This window comes from Corvus hawaiiensis, chromosome 3, assembly GCF_020740725.1.
Source record: "Corvus hawaiiensis isolate bCorHaw1 chromosome 3, bCorHaw1.pri.cur, whole genome shotgun sequence".
In the NCBI taxonomy this organism is placed as follows: Eukaryota; Metazoa; Chordata; class Aves; order Passeriformes; family Corvidae; genus Corvus; species Corvus hawaiiensis.
The window spans coordinates 84,088,159-84,108,729 of record NC_063215.1 but is presented as its reverse complement, the minus strand read 5'-3'; the positions used below and the strand labels follow the sequence as shown (position 1 = coordinate 84,108,729).

The 20,571-nt window shown below is 38.0% G+C and overlaps 1 protein-coding gene across 6 annotated transcripts in view; it reads right to left on the bottom strand.

Moving 5' to 3' along the window:
* Positions 1 to 20,571, bottom strand: part of SMYD3 (SET and MYND domain containing 3) — a 399,660-nt gene that overhangs the window by 103,814 nt on the left and 275,275 nt on the right. For 2 of the 6 annotated variants that reach the window (XM_048299062.1, XM_048299063.1), the window contains exon 6: positions 799 to 888. The exons of the other annotated variants lie outside the window; for them this stretch is intronic. In XM_048299062.1, the coding sequence (XP_048155019.1) occupies positions 799 to 888 (90 nt within the window). The remainder of the gene's footprint in view (positions 1 to 798; positions 889 to 20,571) is intronic. 6 annotated transcript variants of the gene reach the window in all.

The window sequence follows — 20,571 nt, the reverse complement described above, 5'->3', positions numbered from 1 at the left end:
TTCCCCATGTCCAGCATGTTAGCACAAGTTATAAGCATCTAGCACAGAGCTCATGGCACTCAATGGGAAAACTCCCATTGACTTCCAAGTGTTTTGATCCAGTGCTTTTCTATACAAACCTGAGAGCAGATGATATGCAGAAAATAAAAAAATAGAACATATTTTCACAATATTATTTAGTCAGTCCTTTGGTATAATAACATCTGCCCTATAAAAAAGGATTTTTTCTCTTCTACTCCTAAGGAACTTTTGTCAAATTTTTATTTATAATCATTATATTTAAATAGCAACCATTTTTGTAAAAAAAAAAAAAAATTATAATCTGTGCAATATTTGCTCTGGTACTAAAGAGCATTTCTACTACTGCTGGTAGAACATAAATTTATACACCAAAAAATCACTGGGAACAAAGAATTCTGGGTTGAAATCATCTTCAGCAGTACTCTAGGGCAGTATTAAAATTTCCTGCAGAACTAAGCAAAAAAATGTATTCTTTTGTCCACATATTCATTATTACCAAACTTATTGCAGACTGTTTTGTGCTAGTCCAGTAAGGCATTCAAAAGCATTCACCCAAAAAAGCAATAGTAGGATGATCACAAGTGTTTCCAAGATAACTGTCTATGCTTTGACAGGAATGATATAAAATCTATACAGGTACCCAGGCTGCCTAATTTTTTATGATCAGAAATCAAGACTAGTCACATCCAACCCCTCTGATCTCTGAGGACCAGCTAGAATGCAAATTTCTATAGTCGTCAAGTAACAGGCCCACCTCTGCCATCACTTTCTACTCACCACAGTATCAGCTACTGAAAACAGCATAACCATGCATTCCATGCCTTTGCTCTCCACAAAAGTTTCAAGCAGAGTGCCAGGTGATGCTACCTGTTAAGCATCATGGGAAAACACTAGTTTTAAAAATGTTCATGACTGTTGAAGTTCAAACCTACGTTTCTATATCACAGTCCTAATTCCAGGTTTTAGACATCTTTTAGTTGACTGGACATGACAAGATAGTCTCCAAGGAATGACAAGAAAACCCAATCAATAAAGAAAAGTTTAAAACTTGCAAACTGGAGAAGAAATTATGCTCATCTTCTGAATGGTGCTGCAAAGTTTTCTTAGTCTTTCACTGTTTACTTGCCATCTGAAATTTAAGTGATCATCTACTGTGCTAGGACTTCCCATCCTCATCCTTATACTAGGAATAACCCTTACAGATAGAGGACTGTCTTTCACCGTTCACCTCAGCTAAGTGGCTGTAGCACAAAATGCCCTTGCTATTCCTGTTCTTCCTCAGGTCACACATTTATGACCATCTCCTCTTGTGAAGAACGGATCCTCAAAGACTAAACTGCATTTTTTGGTGGCATCGATACAGTGAGAGATAAAATGTGAAGTATCCAGTTGTGGCATCACCTTGACAGGAAATTCTAAGTGCTGCAGGCAGTTAAAATGAAGAATGTACTTATTTATTGAATGATTATTAACTCAGTCTATCTAAAAAAAGCACCTTTTCTGGAAAAAAATATGTCTATGTTTCATTCAACTCTTTCAGAAGAATTAAGGATGTTGACTGGATGACTCACATATGCTAATGTATATCCTGAAGCATTAGGCACTGACATTTAGCTGCATGGTACTTTTCCTGGTGTTCTGGTTCCCAAAAATGTTCCTCAATGCCTCAGAGTTTAAGGACACAGAACTGTCAGTTGGCTATATCCTTATTAAGGCAATCAGGTCGCAGGCAGCAGGGGCCACAGAACCCAATGCTCCATTAACCTGTGCAGTAAGCGCTGTGCCGTGGGCTCACCCCGGCCAGCAACAAAGCACGCACCCAGTGCTCCCTCCCCACCACTGCCTCAGAAGTAAGGAAGGCAAGAAGCGAGAAAACTTGTCTGTTGAGATAAAGACAGTTTAATAACCAACCCTCACCCCTACCCCATGCCAGGGTCTTCTTTCATTGAGAAAGATGTTATACAGCACAGAATAGCCCTTTGGCTGATTTGGGCCAGATGTCCCAGCTATGTCCCCTTCCCAGTCTACTCACTAGGAGAGGGCAGAGCGTGAAAAAGAGATAGCCTTGGGGCTTTTCCAGCACTGTTTAGCAACAGCCAAAACATGAGTGTGTTTCCTACACTGTTTTAGTCACAATTCCAAGACGCAGTGCCACAGGGGCTGCTATGAAGAAAATGAACTCCACCTTGGCCAAACAAAGTACAGTCCAGTACATCTGTAACTATTCTGTGTGTTGACAAACTAAGAAAAATCACCGCCCTCTATGCTCGCTAGTGGTCACTGCTCTTCTCTTGCCCAGTTATGTTTACTCAAACTAAAATGGATCACAGCTAAATTCTACAAACCTGACATCTCTCTTGCTCTCCCATGTCATTCCTGACTGCTCAGTAAAGCAAGGACACAACCATTGTTATTTTCCCCTCCCATATAAGATGCAGCTCACACCTACACTGCCCTAGATAATCTTCCACATCTGTGAGAGGGGAGATACACTAACAGTATATAATTGAAATGATGCTTTCTCATTTTTGCACCACTGCTTCCTATCTTTCCTCCTGGCAGATTGAAAACATGTCTTCAAATTTCAAAATTCAGAGCAAAGCTTCTGTTCAGATTTTTCTGGTTCTGTTATATTTTCCTGTCATTGTTCTCAATCATCAGGAGCCACATGATCATTCCTTATTTCAATTGCCTCATTGACACATTTCTTTCTCAAAGCTTTCACTGATGATCTAGTTATTCTTGTCTATTAGAACTTTTAATTTGTTTATTATGGTTAAATTTAAGGTCTCAAATTAATTTTGCTAGGAAATAGGCGGCGAATCTGACCCTCATTCATTCAGCAAGCAAATATGACATTCTGCTGAACTGTGAGGGCTTCAGATTTCAAGTCCTTCATTCTGTCCATAAAAGGCCAAAAACTCATATAATAACATTTTTCAGTTAACATTTCATTCAGGAGAAAGTACCAAAATTAACAGAAGTCCAGTGGTGATCTGTGCCAGGCCGCAGTACACACAGCACGCCTGAAATCCAACATCTTCCCATTTTTCTGTCTCACATTTAGTTGGCACTGCATGAAGATCTGGGCTGCTCAAGGCACGTGCAGCACAGCAAGACTAACATCTGGAGTTACAGTATATCAGAGTTTAGAGATGGAATTGCAAGTGCAGGTTGAAACAATTAAAAATCATTGTGCTAAGAAATTCTAAGCTCATGAAGAACAGAAAGTTTAAAGCAATTGGTCGCAATCTATTTTGCCAAAAATCTCAGCCTTTGGGGAAAAGACACAGAAGGATCTACTGAGTGGATAATCAAGTCAGCAGAGGCAGTTCTGAAAAAGTTTTGAGGAACATGGATAAGCTCTCCTGTATTTGCACTCTTAAATCCAGAGCATGTACCTTTCCAAAAGATAATGTTTTAATTCAGCCATAAATCATTTGCCTTAATGAAAGAAATTGAAATGTTGCAGTCTGTGTTTCACAAAAGAAAAGACAGGATTATCACACTAAGTATTATGATTTTCAGAATGAGAAAAGAAAAACACCTTAACCTCTTTTCCATCTTTGATTATTGCCTCAAAATTAAATCTGTATGCTTCAGTTTAAACCTTTCAATGTGCTTCTTCATGTCACTGACAAGTACAATTCTAGCCACTCCACTGCAATCTCTGCCCATCAGAAATCTGTGCTTTCTAATAGGCACTGCCTGGAAAGTCTGCCTGGGTTAAACTCTGCTTTACATTCATCAAAGCCTCCTTTCTTTATTTTCTTTACCTTTGTCACATACGTCTCAAGTAATCAATATTAAAAAGTGCACATTTGACATAAGAAGATATGTCCTTTACACTTAGAAAGATAAATATAACAGAAGAGGTTTGTAAGATAAAAGTATCTTTCATAAGAGGGATTGATGTCAGAGGAGATAACAGGTAAGCTTTTGATCTTTCTTCCAATTGTGTGAGATGGTATAACAAAAGCCAACCTCAGTCTATAAACCTTAATTTTTTCTTTTGACATTCATGGCTACAACACAGTTCCTAAACCCAGGATCTCTCATAACACTTGTCCTAGTTTTGCCAGGACCTTAATGTCATTCAATACCACCTCACATCATTGCCAGGGCTGGGGGAAAGGACTCTCTCTGGCTTCCAAGATGAAGGGCATTCCTTCCAGTGGGAGAAAGGAAGGTGGGCAAAATGGTCTGATATTGTTTTATTTTACATGTAAATGGTTTCTTTGTCTTATACCTTTTGTTCTTAATATCACTGCTGTTACTGTTCATTTTTTAATCTCATTGCTGTTTCCAGCAAATTGTTCTTATCTCAACCCATGGTCTTTGCCTTTTGTGCTTTCCATTGGAAAGGGGAGCAAGCAGTGGGGTGGTTTTAGTGGGAGCACTGAATTGGAGAATACTATTCCTAAGCCATGACAGCACTGTATGGAAGTCACAGCTTAACACTGCAGCGACAGTTTTGTATTCTCCCACTGATACTGATAGATACAACTCACACTGAGTTGTAGAAGTACCATGAGCTAAATTCTGTGTCTTCCTTAGGACATACACTGAGCTTGTATTCATTTTACTATGATCTGTGCAATAGTATTACAGAGTGGAAAGGCATGTCACATTTTGAATGTATTTCTGGAAATTTTATGTAAGCAAAGTATTTATCAACTTACATAATCACAGATCAAATTTACTTTCAAAAGAATTCTGCCTTTCTGAGGCATAATTTAGTTTTCTGATTTGCTATCTTATCCATAAAGGGTACAGAGACTTTTTCAGGACCTCTCCAAAATCTTGATGTATCATTTAAGACGTATAAAACCATCTACCATTTGTACATAAACTTCCATTGAAAAGTTATTAAAATTCAGTTCACAAGGTATTTCACCTTGCTTGACATTGTAACTTTAAATGAGAACGTTTTGAGCCCCACATCAACTAATGTTGCAGAGGCTCCTTTATCAAAAAGAACTGTCCCACTGCACATCTGGCCTGGCTAGGTGGACACACTGCTCTCAAGGGGAAAGAAAGCGTTACCCTAATTCTTGTTCCTTACTTCCATCTCCCTGTTATGCTCTTATCTACAGACTGCTAATGGGTTACATCAAAACCCCTCTCCACTTGCTCATGAGAAGTGATATGAGCCAAATTATGATTTTAAGAAGCTGTGTTCTCACACTCTACCACTTAAGTCTTCTTCACAAAATAATTAATTTTATTTTCTACGTACAGTGCATTTGTATCTCTTTTCATTCTGATATATTTGGACTTTACTCTCTTTCTTGGAAATACCTACTCAGGTATGGCAGTACCAGGAAACACAGAAAAAAGGAAGGCCATTTAGGAAGTCACTTTCAGTACTACATTACTCTTTGCATTATTAATATGTAATACAGAATTCATACTCCAAGCTCCCAATGAACTAGGATTGATGAGCCTAGAAACACGCATATTTACAATGAGTACTTCTCATGAAGTGTATGATTTGTAGAGCTGGGTAGCAATTGTGGAGATGTTGTAAACAGGAAAAAGCCAGCCAAGCTAGAAGGAATGTGCTAATTAAAGGATACAAGTGAAATGCAATTTAAAAGCAGCCAGATAAGGAGAAGGGAAAATCCTGTCCCCAAACAAGAAGGAAGGAAGGAGGGAGAGCGTACCCCTTGCTAGATTTGCATATCATATCCCAGGGCCCAGCCGCAGCTAGCAGGGGAGGGAAACACTGATCCTTCACATCTCTATTTAGTGCAAGTCCCCAGGCAGCTTTCCTATTGAAAAAGATCTGGGAAGGAAGTTAAAAAGAAGGACAGCAAAAGGAACAAAAGAGAAAGTGATGGAGTGGAGCTCAGAGCAGAAGCTGCTCCTAGGGAAGGGCGGTTTCTCAGCAGCTCACTCTGCAGATACAATCCAAGGACGGCCAAAGTCATTCCAGGCAAAACTAAGACACGGTGACTAAGGAAGAGGGCAAGTTCAGAGGCAGAGCAGTTGCCGTATTCCTGATAAGTATTTAGGCAAGGCAATGTTTGTAAGTAAAGCTAATGCCTTTCATCAGAACAAGTGATTACAGTGCTGAGGGGGAAGAAAAAGGCAAGTTTTGGCTATACAAACTCTTCGTCAAGTGAGGTGCTGAGGTGTGACACTTAGGTGCAGTATGTGAGTAAGGACAGTGCCCTCAGCTCTGGGACTTGAGTGAGACATCCAGAAACAGATACAGACTTAAACCACAGGTATACATGTGGGTATGGAAAGAAGGCTTTAGCAAAACTTTATGTGCTTTCCACGAGCAACAAGTTCTGGGAAGATGGCCTCTACCCACTGTAATATCCACAGATGTAAGAACAGGTGTAGAAGTTGATGGCATAGTCCAAAGTCTCCCAAAGTGCATGGTGAACCTGCTGAATTAGGCGACTTTGCACCAGGTCCTTAAATCGGATGTCATGTGGGAAGCCACAGACAAATCCATGAAGCAAAACAGACTGACATTGCAGTTTATATCTGAAATAACTCCAATGATTTCACTGGTTTTAAGTTGCAAATGTTCCTTGGTATTCAGCTAGCTGGCTTTTCTCAAACCCAGTCTGCCAATAGTGGAAAAGAAACCTAAGGAGGAAGCACTTAAAATAATTAATAATCATTATGGGCTGGGTTTAGTTTAACAAGCATTATCTGTGGTCTTGGAATATTTCTCTGAGTTTTACTGGAAATTTATGAACCATGGTAAACTACTGATAATGGAAGGAACAGGCAAAAGAAGAGTGCTTTAAAACTGCAGAACCTTAAGGAGTTGTTTGGTTTGATTTATTTTAAAAATCTAAATCAGAGTTTTTTCCTGATTTTGTCCAAACTCTGAAGCATAAACAGAATGACAGAAAAAAAAAATATAACTAAATAATTATTTTGGCTTCTTAGAGCTCTGTAAAACATCTAAATTCTGAAGGTCTTAAAAGCCAGTTTTTCTGCAAAGGGAGTAAACAAATTAAACTACCATTCTTCCATTCCCCTCTGGTATCTATATTCTTAAATAGTCTCCAAATAACATAAAAGAGAAAATGCTCAACTGTTGAGGAGCAGAAGGGTTTTTTCAGAGCTTCAGTTTAACTAGCTTAAAGCTAAGAATATGTCCCATAAACTAACACCAAGTTCTTAGTCCATCTTTTCACACTTTTGCCATTAATTATTTCTGTTATGCCAGTGGGAAAACAAAGATTCAGGCCCTAATCAGTGCTCCCAAGTGTTTGTTAATGAACTCTGAAGGGACCAAACAGTCATAATCCTCTTTCAGAACTGGAAACCTTCCATGCAAAGAGGTTCTTTGTCTGCATATCACATCTTTGTATAGCTTAATGTTGCTTTTATCACTTTATTGCTTTTGTTACTTTTCCATGTGGGAAATGTTTTGATTAGATGGAATATACCCTCAGAGATTCATCCTTATCTTTCACAATAGCTATCTCTGCATTTACAGCAATAATGCAATCTCCACAATCCTGAATTTGTAGAATTTTCTCATTATTTTATCATACCACTTATCATCCTCTAACCCACATAGCCAGCTTAGCAATTATAATGACTGTATTATTACCATTTAACAGTGAGTTGTAATGGTTGTGGCTAAGACAGAAAACTGGACCAGAATCTAAATTTCAATAACAGAATGCATCATTGTGACAGCAATAACAACACGCTTTAGTGAATCTTTAGTATTCATCTGTACCTGCGACTATCATGGTGTTTCTGGACCAAGATTCTGACTGAAATGTCTCCCAAGAATGCTCTAAGCAAGTAAGGAGGCAGATTCTTTCTAACAGTTGCCTAACATAGGCTACTTGAGGTTCTTTCACGGTACATCTACAAAGCCATTGGATTGCGACTCACACAGGTGCTTCTAAGCAAATCAAATGTATTTCAACAACTAATAGTCAATTCAATCCAAGTATCAGCCAAAGCAGCTGAACTGTGATATTGGCCAGCTGGCTGTGTGCAGGTGAGCTGGCACAGCCTGTATCGGGGTGTATGCTGTGACAGCTATGCTGCTGGAGTCCACTTGGACAAGTTTACAGGCACAATGCACGTCTCAGCTAAGTGCTGAGACAGCTTTATGTTACACATGTGCAGGGTGGGTGAAGGCTGCTGACTCAGCCACCTCAGATGCCAGGGAGGGGCAGGTAGGACTCTCTCAAGGCAGGAGGACTCCCCGACAGAATACAGATGTGATCAGGTAAACTGTTTATGTTTCTCTTTCCCTAAAAGAAGTACCTGCCTAGCCAATCTTGTAGCAGTCGGTTGGATCCAAACACCTGTGCAGACCTGTCTGTCACATAAAAGCATTCTTTTGCTTTTGTACTAGTTCCCAAATGACAAATTATGCTCATTTTTTGCCAGACTGGGTGTGAACAAATTGCAGTGCTTTGACTTTCCACCAACACAGCCCTCTGCTGAGAATGCTGCAAACAACAGCCATCACACTGAATTCAGTCCCATCTGTACCTTACATGGCGTTGTTACAAAAACAATCGTTATCTGTAAATTTACTGAGAAATGATGCAGAATAGGCCTAGGGCAAAATCCGGAGCAGAGTAACTGAACTCTCATAGAGGAAATAAATTTCAGAGGAAGATCCAAAATATTCCAGGAAGGGGCTAAACAGCTTGGTTTCTTCCTGTCTAATTCTAATGCCAAACTGTAATCACTAATCTGCTCCTCAGCATAATCTAGAAAATGTATAGTTTACCATGCTGTTCTTAAGCTTTAAATTTGTATTTAAACAAAAAGCAAATGAGCACATGCATAAAAATCTGGTTTGGTATCTTGAGATGAAATTGTGGCTTCATTTAATTAAGTGGAAAATTTGTCATTGACTTACGTACTCAATAATGTCAGCAGGCACTTTGTCACATAAAAGACTAAACTTTCAGAATAAGCATGAAGGGACTGGCTTTGAAACTAAATTCAAGATTTCTTATTACTTTAGTTCCTCTCTCTCCAAAAGAAAAGAGAAATCAATATGGGTTAATACAATGTTTATATTTCTGTCATCCTGTTTTAAATCTAAAGTAAAAGGGGTTGTTTTAACATTGCAAATGCTTCTTTTCCTCCATAGAACTATAGATCAAGGTTTGACATAAGAAAAGCATAACTCTATAGGGAAGCTGAAAAATATTTAAAGTATTTTTTCATCATCTTTGAACACATGGAGTTCATTGCATAGATTTATTACTATTAACTCAGGATGTGTGCACTCACACATTTTTTTATTTTTGTGTCCTGTTGTTTCTTATTGTATCTGTGTCAGCCACCTCCCTTTTCTCCACATCAAATCCCCACTCAGCCAACACGTGCATCAGTCCAAAAGGTAGGGCAATGATGAGGGCAGCAGGAAACAGTTTGCTAGGTGTAACGGGCTTTCACAGTCAACGATATCTTTTTGTGCTGGATAACATCCTTTGTTGAGAAGGGGTGTTTCTCGGAAGTGGTCAGAGTAATGAGACCTTGGAAAAGAGGCTGGCATGACCTTCTTTTGCCCGCACACAACAACATTCCCTGAATAAACCCTCAGGATTCCGCACGTGAGCTAGGAAGAATAAAGACTGAATTGAGACTAATCCTGAAGAGCTCTTTGAAAAACAAGTGAAAGTGACAACAGTTCCTTTTCTCCTTCCTTTTGGTTTTAGCTCTAAGGTTTTTTTTTGTTTGGTTTGGTTTGGTTTGGTGGTTGTTGTTGTTGTTTTTGTGCAAATGCAGGAGAATTTATGCATTTATGCTTAAATAATACTAGGCAATATGACAAAAACTAGGCAATACGACCAGAGAGGATTTTTGATCACATAAAGCAGGAGTATGATTCAATCAAGAAAAGTGGTACAATTTTACCTTTAAATATATTAATCCCAAAATAAACATACACCAAAGTTTGAATTAAATTATTGAATAAGTCATATATAAAACAACATAGAAGACCAGGTTTGTGCTTCCAGTGACAGCTGTTCAGAATTATGGCATTAATTTTTTATTTTAATTCTCTATTTTAAAATTTCTTTTTACTTCTTAAAAAAATTAATTAATTTCTTTTTAACATATATTAATGTACCTCCTAGAGCCACTGGGATTATATTACTGGTAATTAGCACTAATAGATATAGCAAATAATACCTGTATGCCCCTAAGCTTCCTTTTTCTAATGTCTACTTTCACCCAGCTTGTCTGCTGGTATAAAGCAAGTGCACAGCTCTACTGTTTCAGTAAAACAAGGCTGATTTATACCAGCTGGGGATTTAGCCTTTCTTGTTTCCATGAATTCAAACAGTATCTCAGAGAGCTGTGCAGATCTCTTATACAAGTATGTAACAGAAAATGTAGAAAGCTCTAAGATGGCTGAACATTTCCTTAGAGTACTGAGACTTCCTTCCTGCTCATTTCACTTGTAAGACAGAAATAACTATCTGATGACTTGACCTCTTCAAAAAGAAAAAAATTCTGTACTGATATCTGCTAATCAGGTCAAATTGCAGAAGCAAATTTATTTTATTTACTATCCTCTGAAAACTGAAAATGATTAATAATTCCTTGCCCCAAAGGCCTGAGGATAAATTCTGAAACACTCCCCATTTTAGCTCAGAAAATCACCTTCCCCTTTTGATTTACATATCACTGTCTAGTGAAGAAGTAGCATGTGTTTATGTTACATCTATAAATTGCGCCACCATTTGTTAGGATATAAATCATCAGTCTTTATTGTGTTTCAGATAATGGTATGCCATGGCTCCAGGTCATCTGTATGACCACAAAAGTAAGTATGTAAAAACTGTCAGTATTTAAGAAACTTATATAAAATCAATTTCTTGCTAAGAAAGATTAGGCATTGTATGGACATGCAAGTGTACAAAGTCCTGATGAGACAATGTCAATACTTCAGGCAGGCTGCCAATTACTATTCAAACACCATCCCTGAAATGGATTTTCTTCTTGCAAAAGAACAATAGAGTATTTACAAAAATGCAACAAGGTGCACAATGCTGTCGTGTTTGGGCAGAAGGGAGAAAATATTAAATTATCTTATATTGTCCATTAAAAAAAAAACATTTATCATAAGAGAGTACTTTACAAGGTGAAGCAAATCACGTCATCTTCAAATGCAAATCTTTTGCAGAGGCCTCAGATATGACAGGTGGATATTTTTGCCCTTTGAAGTGTGATTTATAAGAAATGCTGTGTTTGGCAGGCTGCTATAACATGTCATGGCACTATTAAATGCAAGTCAGAAGTCCTTTATAATTCATTAGCATTCTTTCTTGATTGGAAACTACACAGCCACCTGCCCCTGCTGTTATTCAAAAGTAGAAGACATGGTAGTCATTCAGAAAGTACTGGACTGGCAAGCATTTGGCAGGGATGAATACCAGCGTACCAAAAGACAAGTACAGAACAAGAGCAGTGAAAATGCACATGATTTACTGGTCAAACTAGTGACGTAAACTGCTGAGACTTATGCAAACCTTGTTTTTGCATCAGACAACCAGTGACTCTTACCAGTATCAGGCAAATTCCTTATTTCTGGGACACTGAGTTTTACAGCAATCATGCACAATCAAAATTGTTGCCACACCAGTTGTTACAACACTCACACAAATGACATAAATACAAGAACTACCAGAGAAAAATCTTCAGCATTAAAAGGAAATCACTATCTAGCGTAACACACAATTTGCACATTCTACAATTCTCAGCGTTGAATGCAATGTTAACTTACAAGGATTCACCTGCATTTCTCATCCTTAATTCAATTAAAAAATACAAGCGGTCTGTCTTTACTTGTGCCAAACATTCATTTCTAACACCATGAAATAAAGAACCAAAAGAGTCCTTTTATACAAACATCTCCGTAACATTGATGAATATATAATCACTTTTTTTTTTCCTGTCTCAGTTCATGCTGTAGACAGGCTGGATGGAAGCATTTCCCCTTTTGATTTCTTTACTTTGAAAATTTTATATCTAAAAGTGCAATGGAGATTCTCTACATTGCTGGTGTCTGTTTAGGGGTGGACATTTTTCACAGACAAACTGCCAAAGACTATCATTGTGGTCATCGGCATTTCATACACCTAGGTCCAAAGACAGGCTGTGATAGCCAGATTAGACCATTTGCTATGCCGTGTTCTATAGACATATAGAAAACATATGTATCCCCAAAAGTGTAGCTACTTTAGCTGTAGTACACTTTTCTTCAAGTAATGTAAAACTTTAAACGAGATACAGAACCATTTATTTTGAGTACACTCAATTACTAGCCCATAACAGAGACCTGTTTTCACTGAGTTACATGCTTACCATGTGAAGCTTTTAAAAGGTGGACTTATTGATAGAAATCCAGTCACAACAGTGAGCAAAGTGAAGTATTGCAAAGCTGTTTTCTAATGTAAATTATGCAACATGTGTGGCAGGCCAGTTTTCTATGCGGAATTTGTACAAGCAGTTGAAAAAACTGTGAAAGAGGATCATGCTCTGGAGTTCTTCCATTTTGAAAACCAGCAACTAAGTTTTCAAAATCCATACACATCCTTTTATGCCTTAAAATGATTATATACCAAGTTCACTGCAATAGCTTCCTTTTTTCCTGAAAAAGAGAGCACAGGAAGAATACAATTTCTAGCTGAAACCTGAACTATGAATCACATCTATAATATCTAAAAAGACTTCATGTGAAAATCATTGCTTGCATAACACTCTTATACTTGTATGCATGTAACATGCATATATTATATAAAGCATACCTTTAACAGATTAATTTATTAATTCCAATTTCAAAGTTTACAGTTGTTGTTTTTCGATCTCTTTATAGAGGGTTGGTAAAAAAGAGACTGAAAAGAATCATGAGGAAAGCCAAAAGGAAATATCGGTGAACGGGACCTCCCGTTATTACAGAGGAGAGCAGATAAGCTGTATAGCTAGGATTGCAATTTTCTAGCCTGCAAAAAGCCCAGCATTATCACTATGTACACTCTTTGACCTTGGACCTATACACTACATACAACTCTTTCAGTTTTCACGGAACAATTTAATGCCCTTCATCTGGAGGTTTAGACCGGACTGTAGGAAGCATTTTTTAACTAACTGAGAGAGTGGTCAAATACTGAAACAGGCTTCCTTGAGAGGTGGTTGATGCCCCAAACCTGTCAGGGTTTAAGGGGCATTTGGACAATGCCCTTAACTACAAGCTTTGACTTGGTTGGTCCTTGGTCAGCCAGGTGGACTAGGTGGTCATTACATTTCAACTGAAATAATCTATTCTATTCTATCTCATTCTATCACATCTCTCCTCTAACAAGTAAGTAAGAAAGCAGGGGATTTAGCTTAGATTCTAGCTCTTTTTAAAATTAACTCGTGCTAAAATTTTAGGGGGTCACAACTGAGGAAACTCTGCCAATATCACACCAAAATCTTCAAGCTTCACAGTATTGAAGCCTGGTACAGTGGACACCCTCTTAAGGCAAGTATTTACAAATAACAAACGGTGTTGAATGAAAGTTTCAGTGTTCTCTCTTTCATCAGCAGTTATGCAAATCACCTTCTGCTCTACCACAAATATTGATTTATATTAATCACAAAACCTTCATGACCTGCAGGCATGAGAGAAAATCAATACTGTAATGTTCTTGTTGGTTTTCTGCTAGCCAGCACATTTGTGTGACAGAAGAGGGCACACAGTGAAGGCCTATGGTAAGTCTGTAGGTAAACAGATGAGAAATGTGAGAGCAAAAATGCTGGTAGTGAATGGAAAGTAAATCCTTTAACAGTCCTAACACAAATATGCTTTGAATGCTGATTTTATTCTCTCATCTCAGAAGCTTTTATTTAGCATTCAGTATGAGAGCACAGCTCTAGGAACCACATTTCCACTAGGCATTTGGTACATCTCAGGCTTATTATTCAGATGTTACTGACAGATCTCCTCTCATACTCTTCATACATAAAAATTGCCACAGTGAAGCTTACTTACTCAATACTAACAGTGCATTTCATTCATATATATTTCTCTGTAAAACAGACACTGCTGTGTGACTTCATGACCAATGTAACAATGTGCTCTTTAAAATAACAATTGCATGTTCTCAAACACACCTGTGTCAGAAAAGTCAGCATACGGATGAATTAGTATTTATGTGTCACTGGAACTGATATAACAGGATCTGTAGCACGAAAACCAAAGCACAGAGGCCAGCTGAATGACACAGCTAATAGAATGAGACCAAAAGAGAGTAAAATACATACATCTGGGCTGAGTGAGGTACTGACTCCTTAGACTGCTCTGTCTCCTGCAATGCACAAGGCCAGTGGAGTGTTTATGTTTCTAATGAATTTTCATGTAGAACTTTTTCTACTGAATTGTGGTTCACTGCTCTCAAGCTTAACTTAAGTTCTGCTTAAAAAAATAGTACTATTATTCCATGTAATTCTGTAATGGAGTGTGAAATAAAGATTATAAAAAGTCAGTGAATTCACTCTCCTAGTGTCCCAAAATTCCTTTTGCCTATAAGAAATTTTGGGGAAAGCCATTTTTCTGTTTGTGTTGCACCAGGGAGGCAAAACTAGATGCCACAATCTTAATTTCAGTTTTACATACTAGGAAATGAACTACAGGGTCAGTAGTTTGCAGCTGCAGTAAATGAAAGCAGAATCTAATTCTTACTAACAGAAGACAACACAAGAAAAGTATAAGTATATATTAGTAGCACTTCAAGAGATTATAATATGGCTGAAGTTTTTTTAAAGCTAACTGCCGATATTAATGAATGCACATGAACTTCAGCTGTAACAATTTCTATTTAATTTACAAGGCTGTCAGTTTGTCTTTAAACACAACAATTCAAAAGGGGAACCAAAATTATGATCACAAAAAGAATACCTATTTACATCTTTAATCTGTAGAACCTGCTCCACAAATGAAGTCTTTGCAGTCATGCATTCCTCTCTTGATCAGATGCTGAGATTTGCAAGGAAATGAACATATACTATTTCCTAGTTCTCTCCAGAAACCCAGGAAAGAACAGATATGTTGTATTAGCCCTGTCTTAATGAAGCTGGAGGTACTGTCCAGAGCATACAAATAAAATAAAAATATAAAAATATAATAAAAATGGTGAATTTGGAGGTGTTACTCTTGATAGGTTGGTCGATGTTCTTTCTGCTCAGGTCTGATTGTCTCCTGTGAAGTTACTTACTGCACTGTAGGTGAATAACAATCAACAAGAAACTGATAGCAAAAGTGTAATGGATTACTGTACCAATGATCTCGGTGATTTCACTTTAAGTCATAATTTTTTACCAATTTCTTCTATTTAGAGGTCAAATTATCTCAAAATTCCTTAGTAATTTAAACAACTGGTGAAAGTCCTAAAGTAGCAATGCTAATGCATGCTTTTGGGGGGGGGGAGGGGGAAGCAACAAGGAGGAGGATTTCGCAAAATATTTGGAAATTTAAAAAATAGTTTTACTCTGCAAGTTCAAAGAAGGTAAGTATGCATTTTATGGAATTCAGTAAGTGACAACATTTATCTGCAATCATTATTTCTCCTTCTTTGCATACAAAACCCCTATACTGTGAGAAATCACTGAAAAATATTTCATTGTCTAAAAACAAGACCAGTGTAACATCATGCAGCCTAAGGAAAAATTCAAAACGCTTTACAGAATGAAATGTTCTGTGGCTTGTTTTTTTTTCATTTGAAAATTTCAGTGGTTTCTCCTGGTACTTTCAATACAAAAAAAAAGTACTTTGAAATGAAAGCCTCAAAACATTTAATGCAAGTACTGTATATTTCCCTGAGTCCTTCTATAATGTTACTTTTCAAGTCAGTCAGCTTCAGTACAAAATATGCAATCCTCAAGCTCTGGAGAACTGTGGGAGCTGTAGTTCCAGTGGCTGTCGCTTCACCTTCTCCATCACCTACAAAGTCTGTGGTCAGACTCTCAGCCTTTTTCCAAATTCAGGAATATCTCTGTGCACAAGGAGATCTGGGGAGTAGGCAGTACAGGAGGAGTGAAGGATGAGGGAAGAACACACCTGCACATTGCTCCCGTGAGGCACCAGGGCAGCACACACCTGCCACACAGACTTACCTCAAAGTCAGCTGAAATGAGATTTTGCAATTCAGCAAACTGTTCTCATTTTGTTTGATTCAAACCAAAGACAGCAGGTTTCCTTGGATTTCCATGGCAGAATATTTTCATCTGAAGGCACTGGGAGGGAGCTGAGGTTATTGTGTTTTATGACCAGAAGAGACATGAAACGAGGCTTTCCAGCATACTGCAACTCACAGAATGCATCAGTTGTATGTTTCCTACCATGTAGGGCCAATCCTGCAAGAACTTCAGCTCCACAGAACAGCAATACTTCTTCACAGCTAAATTCTATGCCTATGTAATTATATCCAGTTCTTCTACAGTCAATAAAGCGGCAGAAATTAACAGCAAGGGTTAGCATGACAATCAGCCACCTTCAACCTTCGTATTAAGTATAGAATATCTCCATTTATTTCATTTGTTCCTGTCATAAAAATCTTCAGGAGGATTCTACCTACTGCATAAGAATTTATTTCCTTGAATTACTACATCACGCATCACAGTAATTTCAACACTTATTTCCTTTCAACAATTCAGATAATAATGTTTAAGAACTTGGAACAAGATTACATAAAAGTCACTTTACTCTATTTATTATGTGAAAGTTGCTGTATTACTCATGAGTAACCAGAGCCTGTCACATTGCAAAATTTCATGAATAATATGTCATACATTATGCATGCATGTATAGTTCAGCATTGTCAAATATAACCAAACAATTAATAAAACAAACGAAGAATGCATAATTGAAGTGCTAAATCTGAGAACTCAAAACTGAAATTACTAGTAGAGGATTACTCATCTGCCAGGAAAATATCCATTGTAAAGCAATCTGAGTGCATTCAACCAATCTACCGTTTTTAAAAAAATTAAGTATTGCTATTAGAAACTGATGATATTTTTTAACAGCAATAAATCCCCATGAAATTAGTTATTGTTTACCATATTTGTGGCATTAACCTTTTGAAGCAAATTTGGCAAATTGCTAGATAATGCTAATGACCAATTTTGAAAGGGATTACTCCTTAATTATATCATATACAGTAGTAGTCATAAGATAGGATCATTTTAATGCCAACTGCATCTTAACAGGAACAGTGTGAATTGGAATGAACTACATTAATCCAGAATCAGTAGCTCATATAATTAGAAGGGGCACGAGGACTGCTTAGATGTGTTATTTTTGTATGACCAAGGGAAAAAAAAACCTACCTTTGGTTTACATTAGAATTATTATGCCCTTTTAAAAGAACTGCTAAAGCATGGACAGCTGCTTCCAAGGACCTATCTATTATCAGACTTATGCAGTGTGCTTGCTCAGTCGTCTACTTCATGTGACCTAACCACCAGGACATAAGGGACCATGGGACAGCCCTATTTTCAAGACAGACATTTATTATTTAGGAGACCCTGAGTTATTGTGCTTTTACAAAGGGCCACCAGCTTCTTCTTTTACAAAACCACCACCAACAAAGCAAATATGCTCTTCAAAACCTGTCTATTCTACATAATATGTCACGAGCCACTGTAGCTATGGTGCTAAATGCAAATTTCAGAACCTGATCAATATATGCAAGATCGTTTAATTAGATTGGTGTTTGTTGGTTTTATCTGTGGTTGAAATGGAATAAGATGAAAAATGATTGAAACAATTCCAGTCTCTCTTATTCCAAAGGAGTTTCTGGACCTGCTTTGGACCCCAGCTCAGGCAGAACTCCTGTGTGCAGAGGAAGTGCCCTTCAGGATTTCATGTGATGAAACTCTAGCAAAGACTTCTTCTTACAAGAAGCAGGGATTCTCTAGCACCTTCAAGAATTAAGGAGCTCCTGCCACAACAGAAGTGCAAGAGAAAAAGGAGAAGGCTGTAGGCCGCTGCCACACCAACTCCAGCAACCAAGGCCTTCTTCTCAAGTTCAAATAAATTAAGCAATCTCCAGCATCTTCTCTATATTCTAACCCATTCAATTAGGTCAGGAAGATGAGCACAGGATGTCCATTTTTATGCTTGTAGCAGCAGAGTCCCCAGAAATGGGGTAGAGACCAGATCTTCCAAGCAGAAAATGGGGCTGTTTAGCAAAATGCAGTCATGTCCTACAGCAAGTGCAACTCATTGTGGCCATTTCTGCCCACAATGGTTTTGTGACATTGGCCAGTGGCTGCCACATCACTGCCAGCACAGTGGCTTCCATCTCTTCTCCCTTAGTATGGTTGAAGAGCTGGTTTTAGAGCAGGGTAGGAGCTCACTCTCTCTCCTGCAGATAACCAGGTGCTCCCTAAAGCACAAGACCTAATATGGAGGCACAAGTGGTATTTACTCCAAACCTGATTTCAGGCTCATTTAAGATTGATCTGCAGTACAAATGACAAAGTACTTGTCATATGTAAATTTGCTAAAATAAAGTAAATGGCACAGAAAATCTCATGTAATCCCCTGGTTAATCAAAACTGCTGAAGGGCTTAAATACTTAAAGTATTACAGCTGCAACTTGAAAATCATCTTTGTTCATGTTTCTTACTTATTTCTGTGCATGGCTAAGATGAGTAAAATCTCAAACCAGAGGGATAACTATACTCCCAAACACACAGGCATTTGGATCCAGATCTGAACTTTGTGGTTGGCCTTGCCTCCCTACTGGCTGAAGCCCAAACCTCCATTACCAAGCACCCCAAACTGTGATACTGATGAGAACACGTGTGGGAAACTTTGCTCTTACGCATATATAACTCCACAGTTGTCATCGCTTCCTCTCCACAGTCTTGGCTGCAAATTTGAATGAAGCCCAGTGGTGCCGCAGTCCTTTCCTCCCCCTCTTTATATTCATCTTTTTGTCCCCACTTTGAAATATATTTTCATACAATGCCAACTGAAAGCCCTCAAAGCTGGAATGCTTGCTGTCACTTAGACTATGCAAGGGAGGCAAACTTTTATTGGAAACATTCCTTCCCTTTCCTTTTAATTTTTGCTGCTCCCACGCTGTTGTTGGCAGCTTTAGATCCATATCAGAAGAAAAGCATGTAAAATGCATGCAGTTAGGCAGTGGTCCTGTAAGGCACTTCATGTGCACAAATATCTGCAGCTGTGCACTGCTTCTGATCTGTAGGAGACTACATATGGGCACTGAGATCAGCAGACATCAAATCCCTGTTATTAAACGCATGTGTCTTTAAAGCAATGAGTCTTAATTCCTGTTAAGAGAGTCCAATAATAATAAGAAAAATAAATCATATTCACCCCCAGCAGAAGGGAAATTACAATCTCATTCTCTCTGTTCAAGTCACCAGCACAGAAATGCAAGAACATAAAAGACTAATAAGGCTTCTAGTGAGATGTCTTAAAAAACCTGAAGTACAATTAGCATTCAAATCATATTTACAGTTTTTTCCTCCCTATTGCCAGATGTCTTTTATGGCTTCATACTCTTGGTAGGCAGCAAGAACCGTCAGCTAAAAGCCAAAACTAAGTGTGTTCAAATTCCTACCTGATGTACATTTTAACAGTAAAGATGAGAAGCTGGAAACAAATTAACAGGCAAGGTATTAATCTCCAAGCACATTTATATAGATTTTAACTGTCTTACTGAAAGCAATCCTTATAAACTAAGGAGCACAGAGCATAATAAAGGAGAAGCTAAGTGATAATTAAGAAGTTGCTATATGCAACTGAGACTAGCTGGTGCTAAAGTCCACTTTGGCTTCTTTCCCTGAAATCATATGCAGCAAATGAAGTGAAAACAAGAAGAAGATTTATTGAAAAGCCAATGAATAGCAACACTTTCTTGCAATTATTATTTTTCTTTCTTGTATATATATTGAGATATAACTCCATGCTGACCTTGCCTAAAAAGTACAGCATTTTTGCCATGAGTTTAGGAAATGTAATGTAAGACAAGAGACTTAGGAAGCCTTACAGTAATAATTCACAGGAAATACTGCATTTCTGTTATGTAATTTTACAATCAACATAAATTCATATGGGTACATATTTCAGCTGGCTTCTAGAGAGCTACCCATCAGTATAAATTTCCTAAGAGTGAAGCAGCCATACACCTCAAAAGGTATTGACATTAGTAGAACCACATTTTGCAGCCTTGCTCATGCAGAAATTCCTACCAACACCTTGAGAAATGTTACTGGTACAAATAATTTAAGACACAACAGAAAAGCTGGCAATATGCTGAACAAAGGCCTCTTTATTTTTCTAGACTCTGCTTACCAGGCTACTGATAAAACCTAATCTTTATACATGTTTGTGTTTCTGTCCTGCTTTTATTTTCAGATTTGCATTACATGTGCAAATCTACATTCGGTCATTTATCCTCAGTTGTGCACAAGGTGTTTCAGGACATCTCTCCAGCCTGAGTGCACCCCTAGAAGAGCCAGTTGTACTGATGGACACCGTAACTCACAAAAGACTCACAGCTATCC